Source organism: Hemitrygon akajei, chromosome 25 (assembly GCF_048418815.1).
Source record: "Hemitrygon akajei chromosome 25, sHemAka1.3, whole genome shotgun sequence".
NCBI lineage: Eukaryota > Metazoa > Chordata > Chondrichthyes > Myliobatiformes > Dasyatidae > Hemitrygon > Hemitrygon akajei.
The window spans coordinates 4386401-4408592 of record NC_133148.1 but is presented as its reverse complement, the minus strand read 5'-3'; the positions used below and the strand labels follow the sequence as shown (position 1 = coordinate 4408592).

Sequence of the window (22192 nt, the reverse complement as noted above, 5' to 3'; positions counted from 1 at the left end):
GTATCCCCACTGACATTAACCCAGCTCCCTCACACCGTCCCTCAGTGACCCCTCCTCCCCCAGCACCATGTCACTGACTGTATCCCCACTGACGGTAACCCAGCTCCCTCACACCGTCCCTCAGTGACCCCTCTCCCCCAGCACCCTGTGTCACTGACTGTATCCCCACTGACGATAACCCCGCTCCCTCACACTGTCCCTCAGTGACCCCTCTCCCCCAGCACCCTGTGTCACTGACTGTATCCCCACTGACGATAATCCAGCTCCCTCACACTGTCCCTCAGTGACCCCTCTCCCCCAGCACCCTGTGTCACTGACTGTATCCCCACTGACATTAATCCAGCTCCCTCACACTGTCCCTCAGTGAACCCTCTCCCCCAGCACCCTGTGTCACTGACTGTATCCCCCACTGACGATAACCCCGCTCCCTCACACTGTCCCTCAGTGACCCCTCTCCCCCAGCACCCTGTGTCACTGACGATAACCCCGCTCCCTCACAGTGACCCCTCTCCCCCAGTACCGTGTCACTGACTGTATCCCCACTGACATTAATCCAGCTCCCTCACACTGTCCCTCAGTGACCCCTCTCCCCCAGCACCCTGTGTCACTGACTGTATCCCCACTGATGATAACCCCGCTCCCTCACACCGTCCCTCAGTGACCCCTCTCCCCCAGCGCCCTGTGTCACTGACTGAATCCCCACTGGCAATAACCCAGCTCCCTCACACCGTCCCTCAGTGACCCCTCTCCCCCAGCACCCTGTGTCACTGACTGTATCCCCACTGACGGTAACCCCGCTCCCTCACACCGTCCCTCAGTGACCCCTCTCCCCCAGCACCCTGTGTCACTGACTGAATCCCCACTGACATTAACCCAGCTCCCTCACACCGTCCCTCAGTGACCCCTCTCCCCCAGCACCCTGTGTCACTGACTGAATCCCCACTGGCAATAACCCAGCTCCCTCACACCGTCCCTCAGTGACCCCTCTCCCCCAGCGCCCTGTGTCACTGACTGTATCCCCACTGACAATAACCCAGCTCCCTCACACCGTCCCTCAGTGACCCCTCTCCCCAGCGTCCTGTGTCACTGACTGTATCCCCACTGACAATAACCCAGCTCCCTCACACCGTCCCTCAGTGACCCCTCTCCCCCAGCACCCTGTGTCACTGACTGTATCCCCACTGACGATAACCCCGCTCCCTCACACCGTCCCTCAGTGACCCCTCTCCCCCAGCACCCTGTGTCACTGACTGAATCCCCACTGACATTAACCCAGCTCCCTCACACCGTCCCTCAGTGACCCCTCTCCCCCAGCACCATGTCACTGACTGTATCCCCACTGATGATAACCCAGCTCCCTCACACCATCCCTCAGTACATGGTTGTACGCAGTTACAGGTGGACCAGCAGCTCTCCTTTGCTCTAACTCACTACGCTTCTGACTGCCCCTTCCCTGCCTCACCTCCCCTGCCCTCTTCTCTGCTCCCCTCAGACGGCGGAGATGGGCCTGACGGAGAACATCGGGGACTCCGGGCTGCGCTTCGAGCTGTGGTTCCGGCGCCGAAGGTCGAACGAGGCCCTCGTCTTCCAGGCCGACTCGCCGGCGGTGAAGCAGGCCTGGACGCAGGACATCGCCCGCATCCTGTGGCGTCAGGCGTCCCGGAACAAAGGTGAGCTCGGGAGGGCCGAGGGTGCGGTGGGGAGGGAGGTGAGCTGGCTGAAAGGGGAGAACCTCCTCAACCCCAGGTTACCTGGTCCCAGAGATCAAATGTGCCGTGGCCTGCAGAGAGCGCAGAGGAGATTCCTCAGGATTTTCCCTGGTCTGGAGGGCTTTAGTGACAGGGAGGTCCTGGACAGGCCCGGAGTGGCAGAGGCTGAGGGTTGACCTGATGGAGGTCTATTAGAGGCAGAAAGGGAAGAGGTAAACACTTGACATTCCCATGGCCGGGGTATCTACAGGAGAAGGACTTTTAAAGGGGATCTGAGGGGTGAGTTCCCTGAGAGTAAAGTTTAAGATATGTAGGGAGCTGAGGAAGGCATTTTGACACGCTGGCCTCCGTAGGTCAGAGGTTCAAAGTTCAAAGTACATTTTATTATCAAAATCCCCTGAGATTCACTTTCTTGTGGGCATCCTCCATAAATCTCTCGAGTAGTAACTGTAACAGGATCGATGAAAGAGCGTTGGGCAGAAGACAACAAACCATGCAAATGAAAATATAAATAAATAGTAAATAACGAGAATGTGAGATAGAGACCTTAAAGTGAGATCGTTGGTCATGGGAACATCTCAGTGATGGGGCAAGTGGGTGTAGTTATCCCCTTTTGTTCAAGAGCCTGATGGTTGAGGGGTAGTAACTCCTCCGGAACCTGGAGGGGCGAGTGCTGGGGATCTTGTACCTTCTACCTGACGGCAGCAGTGAGAGGAGAGCTTGTCCTGGGTGGTGGGGGTCTCTGACGATGGGTCTTGTCCTGGGTGGTGGGGGTCTCTGACGATGGGTCCTGTCCTGGGTGGTGGGGGTCCCTGTCGATGGGTCTTGGCCTGGGTGGTGGGGGTCTCTGACGATGGGTCTTGGCCTGGGTGGTGGGGGTCCCTGACGATGGGGCTTGTCCTGGGTGGTGGGGGGGGTCCCTGACGATGGGGCTTGTCCTGGGTGGTGGGGGTCCCTGACGATGGGGCTTGTCCTGGGTGGTGGGGGTCTCTGACGATGGGTCTTGGCCTGGGTGGTGGGGGTCTCTGACGATGGGTCTTGGCCTGGGTGGTGGGGGTCTCTGATGATGGGTCTTGTCCTGGGTGGTGGGGGTCCCTGACGATGGGGCTTGTCCTGGGTGGTGGGGGTCCCTGTCGATGGGTCTTGTCCTGGGTGGTGGGGGTCCCTGTCGATGGGTCTTGGCCTGGGTGGTGGGGGTCCCTGATGATGGGTCTTGTCCTGGGTGGTGGGGGTCTCTGATGATGGGTCTTGGCCTGGGTGGTGGGGGTCCCTGATGATGGGTCTTGGCCTGGGTGGTGGGGGTCTCTGATGATGGGTCTTGTCCTGGGTGGTGGGGGTCTCTGATGATGGGTCTTGGCCTGGGTGGTGGGGGTCCCTGATGATGGGTCTTGGCCTGGGTGGTGGGGGTCCCTGTCGATGGGTCTTGTCCTGGGTGGTGGGGGTCTCTGATGATGGGTCTTGGCCTGGGTGGTGGGGGTCTCTGATGATGGGTCTTGGCTTGGGTGGTGGGGGTCTCTGACGACGGACGCTGCTTTCCTACCACACTGTTTCATGTAGATGTGCTGAATGGTTGGGAGGGTTTTACCCGAGATGGACTGGGCTGAATCCACTAGTTTTTGTAGGAATTTCCGTTCAAAGGGCGTTGACGTTTCCGTACCCGTTGACGTTTCCGTACCCGTTGACGTTTCCGTACCAGTTACAGAGCATCGCACTGCTCTGTGTCATCCTCAGTGACACATTTTACTTTCAATGACAATACCGAACCTGCCTCTACCACTTCTACTGGAAGCTCGTTCCACACAGCTACCACTCTCTGAGTAAAGAAATTCCCCCTCGTGTTACCCCTAAACTTTTGCCCCCTAACTCTCAACTCATGTCCTCTTGCTTGAATCTCCCCAACTCGCAATGGAAAAAGCCTATCCACGTCAACTCTATCCCCCTCATAATTTTAAATACCTCTATCAAGTCCCCCCCTCAACCTTCTATGCTCCAAAGAATAAAGACCTAACTTGTTCAATCTTTCCCCTGTAACTTAGGTGCTGAAACCCAGGTAACATTCTAGTAAATCTTCTCTGTACTCTCTCTATTTTGTTGACATCTTTGCTATCCATCTTCCTGAACCTCTCCGTGCTCCCGTTGAACGGCTGCCGCCCCAGGAGGGAGCCGCGGCTCTCCGCTCTCCGCTCCGGAGATGTTGTACCGACTGGATTCTGCTTCCTGAACCTGCCCTCTCTCTCCCTGCTTGCAGAGCTCCGGCTGCAGGAGATGGTGTCCATGGGGGTGGGGAGCAAGGTGTTCCTGGACCTGGTGGCCCCCGACGGTGCCCCCGACCGGAGCGGACCTAGGAAAGGTAGGAGAACGGGCTCCTGAACCTCCGTGGTCGATCGTCTCCGGGGCTGGTCCCTGTCCGATGTCCCCGGAAAGGAAGCCGCGTCTTGGGAACAGACGCGGAGGAGATGAGACAGTGTTTTTTACGGGAGACGGGGTGGGGAGAGGTGTCGTCAGGATAACTGGGAATCGGTAGGTTGATAAGGGATGGCGGTCTCCAGAGATGGAGATGGCGAACGGGGAGGGAGGGGACCGAGTGGAAGTTGGCGAGTTCGGAGTGGGTGCAGGAAGCAGCCCCTGCGGAGGAAGAGTCGGGAAGCGTTATCGGGCCAAGGCTTCAGACGTGGGCTGTTCTACACAGCCAACAAAGAGGCTGGGGCCCCTGGAGTCTGGGGAACGTGGGAGGAGCAGCGGGGTGGGGACCCAGTTCTGCCAGACGGAGGAGGGGGGGTGTGTGAGGTGCAGAGGGGGGCCGGGGAGATTCGCGAGGACGTTACCGAGACTGGAGAAGAGAAAACGGGCAGGTTGGGACTGTTTTCCCTGGCGGGAGGGGTGATCTTACAGAAATCATCAGGGGCAAATATAAGGGTCACAAAAGGTTCCCCAGGGTCAGGGAGGGCACATGTTTAATGTGGGGCAGGTGGGGGGTTAAAAGGAACCTGAGGATAGCATTTCCACCTAGAAGGGGGAACGGTCTGCCAGAGGAGGTAGTAGAGGTGGGGACAACTACAACATTTGGACAGGAAAGGTGTAGAGGGATATGAGCCAATCATGTGGGACAACCTTGGATAGCAAGGATGAGTTGGGCCAAAGGGCCTCTGTCCACACATTGTGACTCTAGAAGTTTCCCCCTACAACCCGAGGGAAACAACGCGGTGCTGGTGACAGAGATGGGGAAGACGGTCTTCTCCCAGGACTGGGGGGGGGGTGGGGGAGTCTTTCCGGATCTCTGTTCTAGAACTGGAGCAAGAACTTGGCTCAAACCTCTAGCACTCCATCAAATCCTGGCTTAGCCTCAGCAACTCCTACCCTATCTCCCCCCCCCCCCCCCACCCCACCTGTACGTTTGCACCCATCTGGGTCTCTGCCCAGGGCATATCCACTGTCTCCACCTCCTCGTCTCTCTGTGCGACTGAGTTTCAAAGACCCTCTGGATCAGATTCGGGTTTGTTATCGCTGGCGTGTGTCGTGAAACTGACACAGGGTCTGACCGCGGCTGGACCAGGAGGGGGGTGTTGGTGACGTTCACTCTCGAAGCACCCTCGGCCTGGATGAGTGTGTGCCCTGCCCCCTTCCCGGAGCCGACCGTCGGCTCTCTCGTCTCGCTGACGCTGGGGGAAATGTCACACATTCAGATTTCCACCTCCTTCCTGTCTGCCGGCTCCTGATTATTTGAGATAAGGCCCACTGATTTCCTCCAGCAGGATTGCCAAGGGGAATTCCCCCTCTCGGCATCTGCCCCGTGGAATTCCCCCCATCCCTCAGGGTCTCGCGCCCCTCAGTACAGTCAGCTGTAGTTCCCTTAAACTTCCAACAAGTTCGGGCCCAGCCTGTCAAACCCTTCCCGATAAGAGAGTTGAGCGCTTTGCCAAGTCTGGTCTCGGCTGGGTTAGCATTGACCGGTTGGGTCGAATGGCCTGTTTCCCTGTTGCGCTCACTATGACCCTGACCGGGGGTGCAAACCCTTCTTCAAATCTGGTCTCACCTGAGCAGCGTAGCAAGAGATCCCTGTACCCTGTACCTCCCCCCACCCTCCCCACTCCGAGCTGCTCCCTCCCTTAATGAGGGGAGTGAAAAGACGTTCCAGCTCGGAGGGCGGGGGGAGTGGGTGTCACTCGCCACGGGAAGGCCCTGCTCCTTCTCCCTCCCTCCCTCCCCATCGGTTTCTTCCCGTGAATGTTTCCCTGCAGGTAGACAGGAAATGGCTTTCTGTGAGAGGGCCAATTAACGCATGGTGGCAAGATCCCCGGGGAAATCCAGCATCACCAGCGCCAGTATCCCCTGTTATTTAAAGGGCCGTCACCCCCCCGCCCCCCGAGGACGGTGGGGGTCAGGGCCGGGCTGTAGGGGGTTGGTGAGACCTCGTCTGGTGCAATGTTGAGTGGCTGTCGTCTCCTTCAGAATCACGGACGTACAGCGTGTCGTGAAATTTGTCGTTCTAATTATTTATCGCGATACAGTGACGAATAGGCCCTTCGGCCCCTTTCCCGGCCTTCGAGCCGCACTGCCCAGCGATCCCCGATTTAACACGGGACAATTTACAATGACCAATTAACGATATGCATTTGGACTGTGGGAATAAGCCCACGCGGTCACGGGGAGAACGTGCAAACTCCTTACAGGCAGCGGCGGGAATACGTTCAAAATTATATTAAATTGCAATAAATATTTTTTTAAAAAGCGGTTGCAAAGGGCGAGCAGACTGGTGAGGCGGTTCATGGACCGTTTGGAAATCTGAGGGCAGAGGGGGAAATCTCTGACTAAAGCTCCTCGATGGTGGGGGGTCGTGTCCTGATGGTAAGGGTCCTTAGTGACAGGCGTTGCCTTCCGGGGGTATGGCATTTTGAAGCAGCTGGGAAGGGCTGAGTCTCCAACGCTCTGCACCCTCTTGCCATCCGGTGCGTTGGCACCTCCGTACCTGGCGGTTTCCGCGGTGGAAATTTGCTGGAGCCTTTAGTGAGGCACCAACTCTCCTCGGGCTGCTGATGAAGTACAGAGGCTGTGATTGGGTCAGTACGTTGGGCCTTGGGCGGGGAGGCTGATGAAGTACAGAGGCTGTGATTGGGTCAGTATGTTGGGCCTTGGGCGGGGAGGCTGATGAAGTACAGAGGCTGTGATTGGGTCAGTACGTTGGGCCTTGGGCGGGGAGGCTGATGAAGTACAGAGGCTGTGATTGGGTCAGTATGTTGGGCCTTGGGCGGGGAGGCTGATGAAGTACAGAGGCTGTGATTGGGTCAGTACGTTGGGCCTTGGGCGGGGAGGCTGATGAAGTACAGACGCTGTGATTGGGTCAGTACGTTGGGCCTTGGGCGGGGAGGCTGATGAAGTACAGAGGCTGTGATTGGGTCAGTACGTTGGGCCTTGGGCGGGGAGGCTGATGAAGTACAGACGCTGTGATTGGGTCAGTACGTTGGGCCTTGGGCGGGGAGGCTGTTGAAGTACAGACGCTGTGATTGGGTCAGTACGTTGGGCCTTGGGCGGGGAGGCTGATGAAGTACAGACGCTGTGATTGGGTCAGTACGTTGGGCCTTGGGCGGGGAGGCTGATGAAGTACAGACGCTGTGATTGGGTCAGTACGTTGGGCCTTGGGCGGGGAGGCTGATGAAGTACAGACGCTGTGATTGGGTCAGTACGTTGGGCCTTGGGCGGGGAGGCTGATGAAGTACAGACGCTGTGATTGGGTCAGTACGTTGGGCCTTGGGCGGGGAGGCTGTGATTGGGTCAGTACGTTGGGCCTTGGGCGGGGGAGGCTGTGATTGGGTCAGTACGTTGGGCCTTGGGCGGGGAGGCTGATGAAGTACAGAGGCTGTGATTGGGTCAGTACGTTGGGCCTTGGGCGGGGAGGCTGTGATTGGGTCAGTACGTTGGGCCTTGGGCGGGGAGGCTGATGAAGTACAGAGGCTGTGATTGGGTCAGTACGTTGGGCCTTGGGCGGGGAGGCTGATGAAGTACAGAGGCTGTGATTGGGTCAGTACGTTGGGCCTTGGGCGGGGAGGCTGTGATTGGGTCAGTACGTTGGGCCTTGGGCGGGGAGGCTGATGAAGTACAGAGGCTGTGATTGGGTCAGTACGTTGGGCCTTGGGCGGGGAGGCTGATGAAGTACATAGGCTGTGATTGGGTCAGTACGTTGGGCCTTGGGCGGGGAGGCTGTGATTGGGTCAGTACGTTGGGCCTTGGGCGGGGAGGCTGATGAAGTACAGAGGCTGTGATTGGGTCAGTACGTTGGGCCTTGGGCGGGGAGGCTGATGAAGTACAGAGGCTGTGATTGGGTCAGTACGTTGGGCCTTGGGCGGGGAGGCTGATGAAGTACAGAGGCTGTGATTGGGTCAGTACGTTGGGCCTTGGGCGGGGAGGCTGATGAAGTACAGAGGCTGTGATTGGGTCAGTACGTTGGGCCTTGGGCGGGGAGGCTGACGCCCGGGAACTCGAAGCTCCGGAAGGGAATGACTTCAAAGATGAGGATGGGCGTGGTATGTCACACTCAGACATTTGCGACAACACCCTCGGAGGGTGTGGTGGGGGCAGCCCGCGGGCGTTGGCGTTCTCCCAGCACCAGCGTAGCGTTCTACTGACGCCTGCCGCTTTGGGCCGCGGGAGGGAGCCGCAGCTTCCGGGGGGGATCACACGCGATCGCGGGTTTCCCGGTCGAAGGGGTGAACTGGGAGCGGGGCAGAGAGGGTTCTGTGGCTTCACTGAGGGAGTGGAGGGGGAGGTTCTGCCCCGTAGGGAGGGTCGGGCCTGTACCTGCCGAAGTCTGGGGAAGCAGAAGGTGATCTGATTGAAAGCTGAGAGCTCCTGATTTGGGGGGGGGGGGGGGGCAGTGAGGGAGGGCAAGATGGGAGGATCTTTCTGCTGATGCAGGGGAGCGCTGACTCACGATGAGGGGTCACCCGGCTAAGACAGAGACGGGAAGGAATTTCCTCTGCTGGGCGAGGGTGGGATCTCGGGAATTCACTGCCCCAGGGAACTGCGGAGGGGAAGTTCTAGTTCCCTGGGGCAGTGAAGTCCCCAAATGCATTTGGGGCAGGGCTTGGCAGAGGAGATTTTGAGGCCAGATTGAAGGTAGAAGCACCCAAGGCCATTCACCAGGATGACCAGGACCGGCTTCTATCCACGGCCCACCTCCCACTCCTTCCTCAATCCCTCTGTCTCCATCTAAACCTACCAATTCCCATGCCTGTCTTGCCAGTGCCTCTTCCCACCTCGTCTCCCGTGAAAATGCTTTTCCCTTCTCTCTGGCTGATCCCAGGATGTGGCTTCTATTTTCAGGACATCAGAGATGTCCTCTTCCTTCGAAGCATGAGGTTCTTCTTCCTCCAGCATGGGCGCTGCCCTGACACACATCTCCACTTCCCAGACATCTGCGCCCACCCCTCGTCCTGCCGCCTTTACAGGGATAGAGTTCCTCTCGTCCTTACCGAGCACCCCACGAGCCTCCGCATCCAACACGTCTTCCTCCGCGACTTTCGCCAGCAAACGTACCTTTACCACCCCCGTCTCCCCACTTCCTGCAGGGATCTGCATTGGTGAGTCCCGCCGTGCACTGGGGAGGGGGACTGCTTCGTCCAGCACCCCTGCTCCATCCGCCAAAAGTAGAACTTACCAGTGGCCAAACATTTTAATTCCCGTTCTGACATGCCGATCCCCGGCCGCCTCTTGTTGCCCTCAGGGTGGGGGATCGGCGCCTTCTTTTCCGTCCGGGAAGCCTCCAACCTGATGGCATGAACATCGATTTTCCCCTCCCCTCTTCTAACCCCTTACCACTTCTCACTTTCCTATCACTTCCCCAGTTTCCTTCCTCCTTCCCTTTCTCCTCTGCAGTCCTTTACTTTCCAACCCTCTGGCTTCACCAATCACCTTCCAGCTAGCCGCCTCCTCCTCCTCCTCACCCCCTCATCTTATTAATCTGGCGTCTTCTCCCTCCCTTTCCAGTCCTGAGGAAGGGGCTCGGCCGGAAACGTTGACTGTTTATTCATTTCCGTAGATGCCGCCTGACCTGCTGAGTTCCCCCTCTACCTCCTTTACCAGAGCATTGGAGAGGGATAGGACCAGACAAGTTAGGAAAGCGTTTCATTGGAGTAAGGGGAAATATGAGGCTATGTGAAAAGCAGGAGGATAAGACGTGAGAGAATAGGACCAATCAAGTGTGACAGTGGAAAAGTGTGTCTGGAACCGGAGGAGATAGCTGAGGTGCTTAGTGAGTACTGAAGCAAAGTGTTCATTATGGAAAAGGATCTTGGCGATTGTAGGGATGAATTACAGCGGATTGGGAAGCCTGAGCATGTAGATATTAAGGTAAACGATGTGCTGGAGCTTTTGCAAAACATCAGGTTGGATAAGTCACCGGGACTGAATGAGATGTACCCCAGGGAGGAGACTGCTGAGCCTCTGGCGATGATCTTTGCATCATCAATGGGGACAGGAGAGGTTCTGGAGGATTGGAGGGTTGAGGATGTTGTTCCCTTATTCAAGAAAGGGAGTAGAGATAGCCCAGGAAATTATAGACCAGTGAGTCTTAATTCAGTGGTTGGTAAGTTGATGGAGAAGATCCTGAGAGGCAGGATTTATGAACATTTGGAGAAGCATAATATGATTAGGAATAGTCAGCATGGCTTTGTCAAAGGCAGGTCGTGCTTTACGAGCCTGTTTGAATTTTCTGAGAATGTGACTAAACACATTGATGAAGGTAGAGCAGTAGGTGTAGTGTATATGGATTTCAGCAAGGCATTTGATAAGGTATCCCATACAAGGCTAATTGAGAAAGTAAGGAGGCATGGGATCCAAGGGGGCATTGCTTTGTGGATCCAGAACTGGTTTGCCCACAGAAGGCAAAGAGTGGTTGTAGACAGGTCATATCCTACATGGAGGTCGGTGACCAGTGGTGTGCCTCAGGGATCTGTTCTGGGACCCCTACTCTTTGTGATTTTTATAAATGACCTGGATGAAGAAGTGAAGGGATGGGTTAGTAAGTTTGCTGATGACACAAAGGTTGGAGGTGTTGTGGATAGTGTGAAGGGCTGTCAGAGGTTACAGTGGGACATCGATAGGATGCAAAACTGGGCTGAGAAGTGGCAGATGGAGTTCAACCCAAATAAGTGAGAGGTGGTTCATTTTGGTAGGTCAAATATGATGGCAGAATATATTATTAATGGTAAGACTCTTGGCAGCGTGGAGGATCAGAGGGATCTTGGGGTCCGAGTCCACAGGACGCTCAAAGCAGCTGTGCAGGTTGACCCTGTGGTTAAGAAGGCATACGGTATATTGGCCTTCATCAATTTTGGGATTGAATTTAGGAGCCAAGAGGTAATGTTGCAGCTATATAGGACCCTGGTGAGAGCCCCACTTGGAGTACTGTGCTCAGTTCTGGTCGCCTCACTACAGGAAGGATGGGGAAACCATAGAAACAGTACAGAGGAGATCTACAAGGATGTTGCCTGGATTGGGGACCATGCCTTATGAGAACAGGTTGAGTGAACTCGGCCTTTTCTCCTTGGAACGACGGAGGATGAGAGGTGACCTGCTAGAGGTGTATAGGATGATGAGAGGCACTGATAGTGTGGATAGTCAGAGGCTTTTTCCCAGGGCTGAAAAGGCTAACATGAGAGGGCACAGTTTTAAGGTGCTTGGAGGTGTTTTAAGGTACAGAGGAGATGTCAGGGGTAAGTTTTTATGCAGAGAGTGGTGAGTGTGTGGAATGGGCTGCCGGTGACGGTGGTGGAGGTGGATACGATAGGGTCTTTTAAGAGACTCCTGGACAGGGACATGGAGCTTTGAAAAATAGAGGGTTATGGGTAACCCTAGGTAATTTCTAAGGAAGGGACATGTTCAGCACAGATTTGTGGGCTGAAGGGCCTGTATTGTGCTGTAGGGTTTCTATGTTGTGTGTGTGCAGCTTCTATCCATTGTTTACCGATTTCCGAATGGACCTCTCGTACAGCGAGTTGGACTCTTGAGCCAGTCTACTTTGCCAGGACCCTGTACTCTCCCTGTGGCTGTTACACGTTCTGCATTCTGTTGTTGTTTTAGCAGGTTGTACCTCGATGCACTGGGTGACGATTTGATCAGTGTGCAGGACTGTACAGTACCTGTGATGACCCACGTTTAGTCTATGACACCTAACCACCACCCCCACCAAACAGTTCGTACATGATAAAGGTGGACCCAACCCACGAGCCGATAACTACGTAATCACCCGGCCCTGTCCTCCAAAGCCTTCTGAGACCCCACTCCCTTCCATTCCCGTCGCCTGGCTCCGCAAGACGGGCAGCGTCTATGGAGGGGAATTCTATACCCTCACCACTCTTCACTTGCCTATCACTTCCCCTGCGTTCCTTTCTCCTTCCCTTTCTCTTGTCCTATCAGATTCCTTCCTCTCCAGCCCTTTACTTTCCAAACCTCTGGCTGGAGACATTTTGACAATAGGTGCAGGAGTAGGCCATTCGGCCCTTTGAGCCAGCACCGCCATTCACTGTGATCATCCACAATCAGTACCCCGTTCCTGCCTTCTCCCCATATCCCTTGACCCCGCTATCTTTGAGAGCTCTATCTAACTCTTTCTGGAAAGCATCCAGAGAATTGGCCTCCACTGCCTTCTGAGGCAGAGCATTCCACAGATCCACCACTCTCTGGGTGAAAAAGTTTTTCCTGAACACCGTTCTAAATGGCCTACCCCTTATTCTTAAACTGTGGCCTCTGGTTCTGGACTCACCCAACATCAGGATCATGTTTCCTGCCTCTAGCGTGTCCACTCCCTTTGGGCTGAGACCCTTCATCAGGACTGGAAAGGAAAGGGGGTGAAGCCAGGAGAAGGTGGTGGGGGACAGGAAGGACTACAGGCTGCTGGGTGAGAGGTGAGACAGGTGAGGGGGATGGTGGTGGCGGATAAAGAAATGAGCTGGAAGGGGGTTGAAGAATAATGAATCTGCTAGGAGAGGAGAGTGGACCAGGGCAGAAAGGGGCCTGAGAGGAGGTGATGGGCAGGTGAGATGAGGGGGGACTAGAAAGTGGAATGGGAAAAGAGAGGAGGAGGTAGAGGGGAGATATTACTGGAGGCTTGAAGGTAGATGGAAAATGAAGTGTTGCTCCTTCAACCTGAGAGTGGGTTAATCGTGGCAGTAGAGAAGGCCACAGACCGAATGTCGAAATGAGAATGGGAAGCTGAACTGAAGTGGGTGGCCACCGAGAAATCCTGCCTTTTGTGGTTGATGGAGCAAAGGTCGACAGAGTGAATCCCAATCTACATGGGGGGGGGGGGGGGGGAACTGCACCAGGAGCACTGGATGAGGTGGATGACCCTGTCGGACATGTAGTAATTTTTCATGTCTGGGAGTGTATTGCTGCCGTAAAACAACAGATTTCAAGACATGTCTCAGTGATTTTAAAAATCTGACTCTGCTGTTCTTATTGGCTGCAGTTCCCCTGCTGTCCACTGGGTGGTGACATTGCTCCACGGAGGAATTGGCCAGTCGCCCTCGGGCAGCTCCAGCCCGCCCCCCGGTGGCAATAGTCGGTACTGCAGATCCACTCCGTCAGAATCAGAAATGGGTTTTTTAATGACGTGAGACTTGAAGTGTTATAACAGTCCAGTATAAAAAATATAAAATTACTATAAATTACAAAATAAGTCATGCAAAGTAAGGGAATTGGAATTTGTTTATTATAGTTGACACACATCACGGAAATCAGCCTCCACTCCGCAGATTCTGTCTATGCTTCCCCGCTGCCTCAGTCAAACAACCAGCATAATCATAGACCCCCCCCCACCCAGCCCAGGCGTTCCCTCTCCCCCCCACCCCCCGCCAGTCAGGTAGGAGATACAAAAACCTGAGAACGCCGACCACCAGGCTCAAAGACTGACTCTGCCCCACTGTTATAAAACTATTAAATAGTTCCCAAGCAGGTTAACCTGGATTCTTGACCTCACCTGGTTATAATCCTGCATCTCACCGTCCGCTTGCTCTGCTCTTTCTCTGTAACTGTTACCTTATTCCGCATTCCGCTACCGTTCTATCTCGATGCGCGGTGCAGTGGTCTGATCTGTATGGACAGGGTGCCAGACAATCCCGGTACATGTGACAATAATAAACCGAGGAGTTAGTTAAGAGGTAACCAGGTTGATAAGTTTAGAAAGGCTCGGACTAGGTAAAGACGGTGGAGTTTTCTCCCCTAAGAAACCAGACCTACCTTGTCCTCCCTCAGCCGGGTTATTTAGAGGTCACTACTGCTTGGTTCCTGTAGGGGTCAGTGTTGGGACGGCTTCTTTTCACACTGTATGTCAATGATTTAGATGATGGAATTGATGGCTTTGTGGGCAAGTTTGTGGCTGATACAGAGGCAGGTGGAGGGGCCGGTAGTGTTGATGAAACAGGATGTTTACAGAAGGATATAGATTGGGAGAATGGCAAAGGATGGATAGATGGGATACAGTGTACGGACATGCACTTTCTGGTAGAGGGAATAAAGGCATTGACTATTTTCTAAATGGGGAGAAAATTCAAAAATCTGAGGCACAAAGGGTCTTGGGAGTCCTTGTGCAGGTTGAGTCGGTGGTGAGGAAGGCAAATGCAATGTTAGCATTCATTTCGAGAGGACTAGAATATAAACAAGGGGATGTAATATTGGGTCTTTATAAGGCATTGGCCAAACCACACTTGGAGTATTCTGAACAATTATCTAAGAAAGGACGTGCTGAAACTGGAGAGGGTTCAAAGGAGGTTTACAAAAATGATTCCAGGGTTGAATGGCTTGTTATATGAGGAGCGTTTGATGGCTCTGGGCCTGTATTCACTGGAATTCAGAAAAATGAGGGGTGACTGTACTGAAACCTAGAGAACAGTGAAAGGCCTTGATAGAGTGGATGTGGAGAGGATGTTTTCATTGGTAGGAGAGTCTGGGACCAGAGGACACAGATAGAGTGGATGTGGAGAGGATGTTTCCTACGGTGGGAGAGTCTCGGACCAGAGGGCACAGATAGAGTGGATGTGGAGAGGATGTTTCCTACGGTGGGAGAGTCTAGGACCAGAGGACACAGATAGAGTGGATGTGGAGAGGATGTTTCCTACGGTGGGAGAGTCTAGGACCAGAGGGTACAGATAGAGTGGATGTGGAGAGGATGTTTCCTACGGTGGGAGAGTCTGGGACCAGAGGACACAGATAGAGTGGATGTGGAGAGGATGTTTCCTATGGTGGGAGAGTCTAGGACCAGAGGACACAGATAGAGTGGATGTGGAGAGGATGTTTCCTATCGTGGGAGAGTCTGGGACCAGAGGACACAGATAGAGTGGATGTGGAGAGGATGTTTCCTACGGTGGGAGAGTCTAGGACCAGAGGACACAGATAGAGTGGATGTGGAGAGGATGTTTCCTACGGTGGGAGAGTCTAGGACCAGAGGACACAGATAGAGTGGATGTGGAGAGGATGTTTCCTATCGTGGGAGAGTCTGGGACCAGAGGGCACATATAGAGTGGATGTGGAGAGGATGTTTCCTACGGTGGGAGAGTCTAGGACCAGAGGACACAGATAGAGTGGATGTGGAGAGGATGTTTCCTACGGTGGGAGAGTCTAGGACCAGAGGGCACATATAGAGTGGATGTGGAGAGGATGTTTCCTACGGTGGGAGAGTCTAGGACCAGAGGGCACAGATAGAGTGGATGTGGAGAGGATGTTTCCTACGGTGGGAGAGTCTAGGACCAGAGGGCACAGATAGAGTGGATGTGGAGAGGATGTTTCCTATAGTGGGGGGAGTCTAGGACCAGAGGACACAGATAGAGTGGATGTGGAGAGGATGTTTTAATGATAGGAGAGTCTAGGACCAGAGGACACAGATAGAGTGGATGTGGAGAGGATGTTTCCTATAGTGGGGGAGTCTAGGACCAGAGGACACAGATAGAGTGGATATGGAGAGGATGTTTTCAACGGTGGGAGAGTCTAGGACCAGAGGGCACATATAGAGTGGATGTGGAGAGGATGTTTCCTACGGTGGGAGAGTCTAGGACCAGAGGGCACAGATAGAGTGGATGTGGAGAGGATGTTTTCAATGGTGGGAGAGTCTAGGACCAGAGGACACAGATAGAGTGGATGTGGAGAGGATGTTTTAATGGTAGGAGAGTCTCGGACCAGAGGGCACAGATAGAGTGGATGTGGAGAGGATGTTTTCAATGGTGGGAGAGTCTAGGACCAGAGGACACAGATAGAGTGGATGTGGAGAGGATGTTTTAATGGTAGGAGAGTCTCGGACCAGAGGGCACAGATAGAGTGGATGTGGAGAGGATGTTTTCAATGGTGGGAGAGTCTAGACCAGAGGACACAGATAGAGTGGATGTGGAGAGGATGTTTTAATGGTAGGAGAGTCTCGGACCAGAGGGCACAGATAGAGTGGATGTGGAGAGGATGTTTTCAATGGTGGGGAGAGTCTAGGACCAGAGGACACAGATAGAGTGGATGTGGAGAGGATGTTTCCTACGGTGGGAGAGTCTCGGACCAGAGGGTACAGATAGAGTGGATGTGGAGAGGATGTTTCCTACGGTGGGAGAGTCTAGGACCAGAGGGTACAGATAAAGTGGATGTGGAGAGGATGTTTCCTATGGTGGGAGAGTCTGGGACCAGAGGACACAGATAGAGTGGATGTGGAGAGGATGTTTCCTATAGTGGGGGAGTCTAGGACCAGAGGGCACAGATAGAGTGGATGTGGAGAGGATGTTTCCTATGGTGGGAGAGTCTGGGACCAGAGGGTACAGATAGAGTGGATGTGGAGAGGATGTTTCCTATAGTGGGGGAGTCTAGGACCAGAGGGCACAGATAGAGTGGATGTGGAGAGGATGTTTCCTACGGTGGGAGAGTCTGGGACCAGAGGACACAGATAGAGTGGATGTGGAGAGGATGTTTCCTACGGTGGGAGAGTCTGGGACCAGAGGACACAGATAGAGTGGATGTGGAGAGGATGTTTCCTATCGTGGGAGAGTCTGGGACCAGAGGGCACATATAGAGTGGATGTGGAGAGGATGTTTCCTACGGTGGGAGAGTCTAGGACCAGAGGACACAGATAGAGTGGATGTGGAGAGGATGTTTCCTACGGTGGGAGAGTCTAGGACCAGAGGGCACATATAGAGTGGATGTGGAGAGGATGTTTCCTACGGTGGGAGAGTCTAGGACCAGAGGGCACAGATAGAGTGGATGTGGAGAGGATGTTTCCTACGGTGGGAGAGTCTAGGACCAGAGGGCACAGATAGAGTGGATGTGGAGAGGATGTTTCCTATAGTGGGGGAGTCTAGGACCAGAGGACACAGATAGAGTGGATGTGGAGAGGATGTTTTAATGATAGGAGAGTCTAGGACCAGAGGACACAGATAGAGTGGATGTGGAGAGGATGTTTCCTATAGTGGGGGAGGTCTAGGACCAGAGGACACAGATAGAGTGGATATGGAGAGGATGTTTTCAACGGTGGGAGAGTCTAGGACCAGAGGGCACATATAGAGTGGATGTGGAGAGGATGTTTCCTACGGTGGGAGAGTCTAGGACCAGAGGGCACAGATAGAGTGGATGTGGAGAGGATGTTTTCAATGGTGGGAGAGTCTAGGACCAGAGGACACAGATAGAGTGGATGTGGAGAGGATGTTTTAATGGTAGGAGAGTCTCGGACCAGAGGGCACAGATAGAGTGGATGTGGAGAGGATGTTTTCAATGGTGGGAGAGTCTAGGACCAGAGGACACAGATAGAGTGGATGTGGAGAGGATGTTTTAATGGTAGAGAGTCTCGGACCAGAGGGCACAGATAGAGTGGATGTGGAGAGGATGTTTTCAATGGTGGGAGAGTCTAGGACCAGAGGACACAGATAGAGTGGATGTGGAGAGGATGTTTTAATGGTAGGAGAGTCTCGGACCAGAGGGCACAGATAGAGTGGATGTGGAGAGGATGTTTTCAATGGTGGGAGAGTCTAGGACCAGAGGACACAGATAGAGTGGATGTGGAGAGGATGTTTCCTACGGTGGGAGAGTCTCGGACCAGAGGGTACAGATAGAGTGGATGTGGAGAGGATGTTTCCTACGGTGGGAGAGTCTAGGACCAGAGGGTACAGATAAAGTGGATGTGGAGAGGATGTTTCCTATGGTGGGAGAGTCTGGGACCAGAGGACACAGATAGAGTGGATGTGGAGAGGATGTTTCCTATAGTGGGGGGAGTCTAGGACCAGAGGGCACAGATAGAGTGATGTGGGAGGATGTTTCCTACGGTGGGAGAGTCTGGGACCAGAGGGTACAGATAGAGTGGATGTGGAGAGGATGTTTCCTATAGTGGGGGAGTCTAGGACCAGAGGGCACAGATAGAGTGGATGTGGAGAGGATGTTTCCTATAGTGGGGGAGTCTAGGACCAGAGGGCACATATAGAGTGGATGTGGAGAGGATGTTTCCTACGGTGGGAGAGTCTGGGACCAGAGGACACAGATAGAGTGGATGTGGAGAGGATGTTTCCTACGGTGGGAGAGTCTGGGACCAGAGGACACAGATAGAGTGGATGTGGAGAGGATGTTTCCTACGGTGGGAGAGTCTGGGACAAGAGGACACAGATAGAGTGGATGTGGAGAGGATGTTCCCTACGGTGGGAGAGTCTGGGACCAGAGGACACAGAGTGGATGTGGAGAGGATGTTTCCTACGGTGGGAGAGTCTGGGACAAGAGGACACAGATAGAGTGGATGTGGAGAGGATGTTCCTACGGTGGGAGAGTCTAGGACCAGAGGGCACAGATAGAGTGGATGTGGAGAGGATGTTTCCTACGGTGGGAGAGTCTAGGACCAGAGGGCACAGATAGAGTGGATGTGGAGAGGATGTTTTAATGGTGGGAGAGTCTCGACCAGAGGGCACAGATAGAGTGGATGTGGAGAGGATGTTTTCAATGGTGGAAGAGTCTAGGACCAGAGGACACAGATGGAGTGGATGTGGAGAGGATGTTTCCTACGGTGGGAGAGTCTAGGACCAGAGGACACAGATAGAGTGGATGTGGAGAGGATGTTTCCTACGGTGGGAGAGTCTAGGACCAGAGGGCACATATAGAGTGGATGTGGAGAGGATGTTTCCTACGGTGGGAGAGTCTAGGACCAGAGGGCACAGATAGAGTGGATGTGGAGAGGATGTTTCCTACGGTGGGAGAGTCTAGGACCAGAGGGCACAGATAGAGTGGATGTGGAGAGGATGTTCCTATAGTGGGGGAGTCTAGGACCAGAGGACACAGATAGAGTGGATGTGGAGAGGATGTTTCCTATAGTGGGGGAGTCTAGGACCAGAGGACACAGATAGAGTGGATATGGAGAGGATGTTTTCAACGGTGGGAGAGTCTAGGACCAGAGGGCACATATAGAGTGGATGTGGAGAGGATGTTTCCTACGGTGGGAGAGTCTAGGGACCAGAGGGCACAGATAGAGTGGATGTGGAGAGGATGTTTTCAATGGTGGGAGAGTCTAGGACCAGAGGACACAGATAGAGTGGATGTGGAGAGGATGTTTTAATGGTAGGAGAGTCTCGGACCAGAGGGCACAGATAGAGTGGATGTGGAGAGGATGTTTTCAATGGTGGGAGAGTCTAGGACCAGAGGACACAGATAGAGTGGATGTGGAGAGGATGTTTTAATGGTAGGAGAGTCTCGGACCAGAGGGCACAGATAGAGTGGATGTGGAGAGGATGTTTTCAATGGTGGGAGAGTCTAGGACCAGAGGACACAGATAGAGTGGATGTGGAGAGGATGTTTTAATGGTAGGAGAGTCTCGGACCAGAGGGCACAGATAGAGTGGTGTGGAGAGGATGTTTTCAATGGTGGGAGAGTCTAGGACCAGAGGACACAGATAGAGTGGATGTGGAGAGGATGTTTCCTACGGTGGGAGAGTCTCGGACCAGAGGGTACAGATAGAGTGGATGTGGAGAGGATGTTTCCTACGGTGGAGAGTCTAGGACCAGAGGGTACAGATAAAGTGGATGTGGAGAGGATGTTTCCTATGGTGGGAGAGTCTGGGACCAGAGGACACAGATAGAGTGGATGTGGAGAGGATGTTTCCTATAGTGGGGGAGTCTAGGACCAGAGGGCACAGATAGAGTGGATGTGGAGAGGATGTTTCCTACGGTGGGAGAGTCTGGGACCAGAGGGTACAGATAGAGTGGATGTGGAGAGGATGTTTCCTATAGTGGGGGAGTCTAGGACCAGAGGGCACAGATAGAGTGGATGTGGAGAGGATGTTTCCTATAGTGGGGGGAAGTCTAGGACCAGAGGGCACATATAGAGTGGATGTGGAGAGGATGTTTCCTACGGTGGGAGAGTCTGGGACCAGAGGACACAGATAGAGTGGATGTGGAGAGGATGTTTCCTACGGTGGAGAGTCTGGGACCAGAGGACACAGATAGAGTGGATGTGGAGAGGATGTTTCCTACGGTGGGAGAGTCTGGGACAAGAGGACACAGATAGAGTGGATGTGGAGAGGATGTTCCCTACGGTGGGAGAGTCTGGGACCAGAGGACACAGAGTGGATGTGGAGAGGATGTTTTCCTACGGTGGGAGAGTCTGGGACAAGAGGACACAGATAGAGTGGATGTGGAGAGGATGTTTCCTACGGTGGGAGAGTCTAGGACCAGAGGGCACAGATAGAGTGGATGTGGAGAGGATGTTTCCTACGGTGGGAGAGTCTAGGACCAGAGGGCACAGATAGAGTGGATGTGGAGAGGATGTTTTAATGGTGGGAGAGTCTCGGACCAGAGGGCACAGATAGAGTGGATGTGGAGAGGATGTTTTCAATGGTGGAAGAGTCTAGGACCAGAGGACACAGATGGAGTGGATGTGGAGAGGATGTTTCCTACGGTGGGAGAGTCTAGGACCAGAGGACACATGAAATGAGATGAGGGGAGTTTCTTTAGCCAGGGAGTGCTGAATCTGTGGAATTGGCTGTGGAGGCCAAGTCTTCATGTATCTTTAAGACAAAGGTTGATAGATTCTTGATTGGTCAGAGCATGAAGGGATATGGGGAGAAGGCCGGAGACTGGGGCCGAGAGGGAAATTGGATCAGCCATGATGAAATGGTGGAGCAGAATCGATGGGCCAAATGGCCTGATTCTGCTCCCATATCTTATGGTCTTGTGTACGAAAAGGTGAGCTGGCATTGGAGAGGGTTTAGAGGAGGTTCACCAGAATGATTTTGGGAATGAAAGGGTTAACATGAAGAGGATTCGATGGGCCTGTACCCACTGGAGTTTACAGGAATGGTGGGGGGGGGGGGGAGAGTATAATTGAAACATTGAAAGGACTTGATAGAGTGGATGTGAAGCGAATGTTTCCTATAGCGGGAGAGTCTGACCAGAGGGCACAGCCTCGAGATAGAGGGACGTCCATTTTGTACAGAAATGAGGTGGAATTTTCTTTTTAGCCAGAGGGTGGTGAATCTGTGGAATTCGTTGCCACAGGCGGGTGTATTTAAAGTGGAGGTTGATGGATTCTAGATTAGTAGGGATGTTGAGAAGGCAGGGCAATGGGGTTGAGAGGGAGACCTGTGAGGAGTTTGTGCATTCTCCCTGTGACCGTGTGGGTTTCCTCCGGGTGCTCTGGTTTCCTCCCACAGTCCAAAGACGTACCGGTCGATAGGTTAATTGGTCATTGTACATCATCCTGTGATTAGGCTGGGGTTTAAATCGGGGGATTGCTGGGCACTGTGGCTCCATTCCATCCTCAATTTCAGTAAATAATTAAATCAGCCCTGATGGGATGGTGGACCAGACTCGATGGGCTGAATAGCCTAATTCTACTCCTTGCCTTGTGGTGCTTGGTTCCAAATTTCATTGCTATTTCATTACCTGATTTGCATAAAGAGGACCCCACCCCCCAACTTTAACAAATCTGTCTCCCTCAGTCCCACAAACATTCCCAGAATCTGCTCTCTTCCACCGAGAATTAAGTCTCCCCTCGTCGCCGCGGTAAACGGCCACCCCCTTAATGGTACGGTGTCCTCACCGGTTCTCCTGCAGGACGAAACTCACCTTCAAACCGATCCCCACTCCCTCTTCCAGACGCTGGCAGAACCTACTCCAGCCTCCTCGGGAGATCACTCACCTCTTCCCAGGTCCTGTGGCTCTGCGCCCGGAGAGGGGCTTCTCCCTGATCGGTGGACTCCCCAGCTCCCCCCACCCACCCACCCGGCATCCTGAACCCGTTCTTTAAGCATCGTAAAGACAGCGGGGGCACCTTCTTCACCCAACATCTCGACGCTCATGTTGCGTCGGAAAGGCCAGGTCACGCGCGGGAGTTTCTGGGGCCAAGCCACACCTCTAGCACCCACGCCAGCTCCCCCCTCCCGACCCCCCACCCCGGGGGGCATCGCCGAAAGCTCCGAGGGGCAAAAGTTCCAAAATAGTCTGAGAGGGAAGCTGCTTCCCCAGCCACGGTTTCCGTGGGTAACCTGATATTTCCAC

At 53.9% G+C, this 22192-nt stretch overlaps 1 protein-coding gene across 2 annotated transcripts in view; it reads left to right on the top strand.

Moving 5' to 3' along the window:
• LOC140716338 (pleckstrin homology domain-containing family G member 4B-like) overlaps positions 1–22192 on the top strand; it is a 203324-nt gene that overhangs the window by 176736 nt on the left and 4396 nt on the right. For both annotated transcript variants that reach the window (XM_073028975.1, XM_073028974.1), the window contains exons 9-10: positions 1493–1670; positions 3958–4059. In XM_073028975.1, the coding sequence (XP_072885076.1) occupies positions 1493–1670; positions 3958–4059 (280 nt within the window). The remainder of the gene's footprint in view (positions 1–1492; positions 1671–3957; positions 4060–22192) is intronic.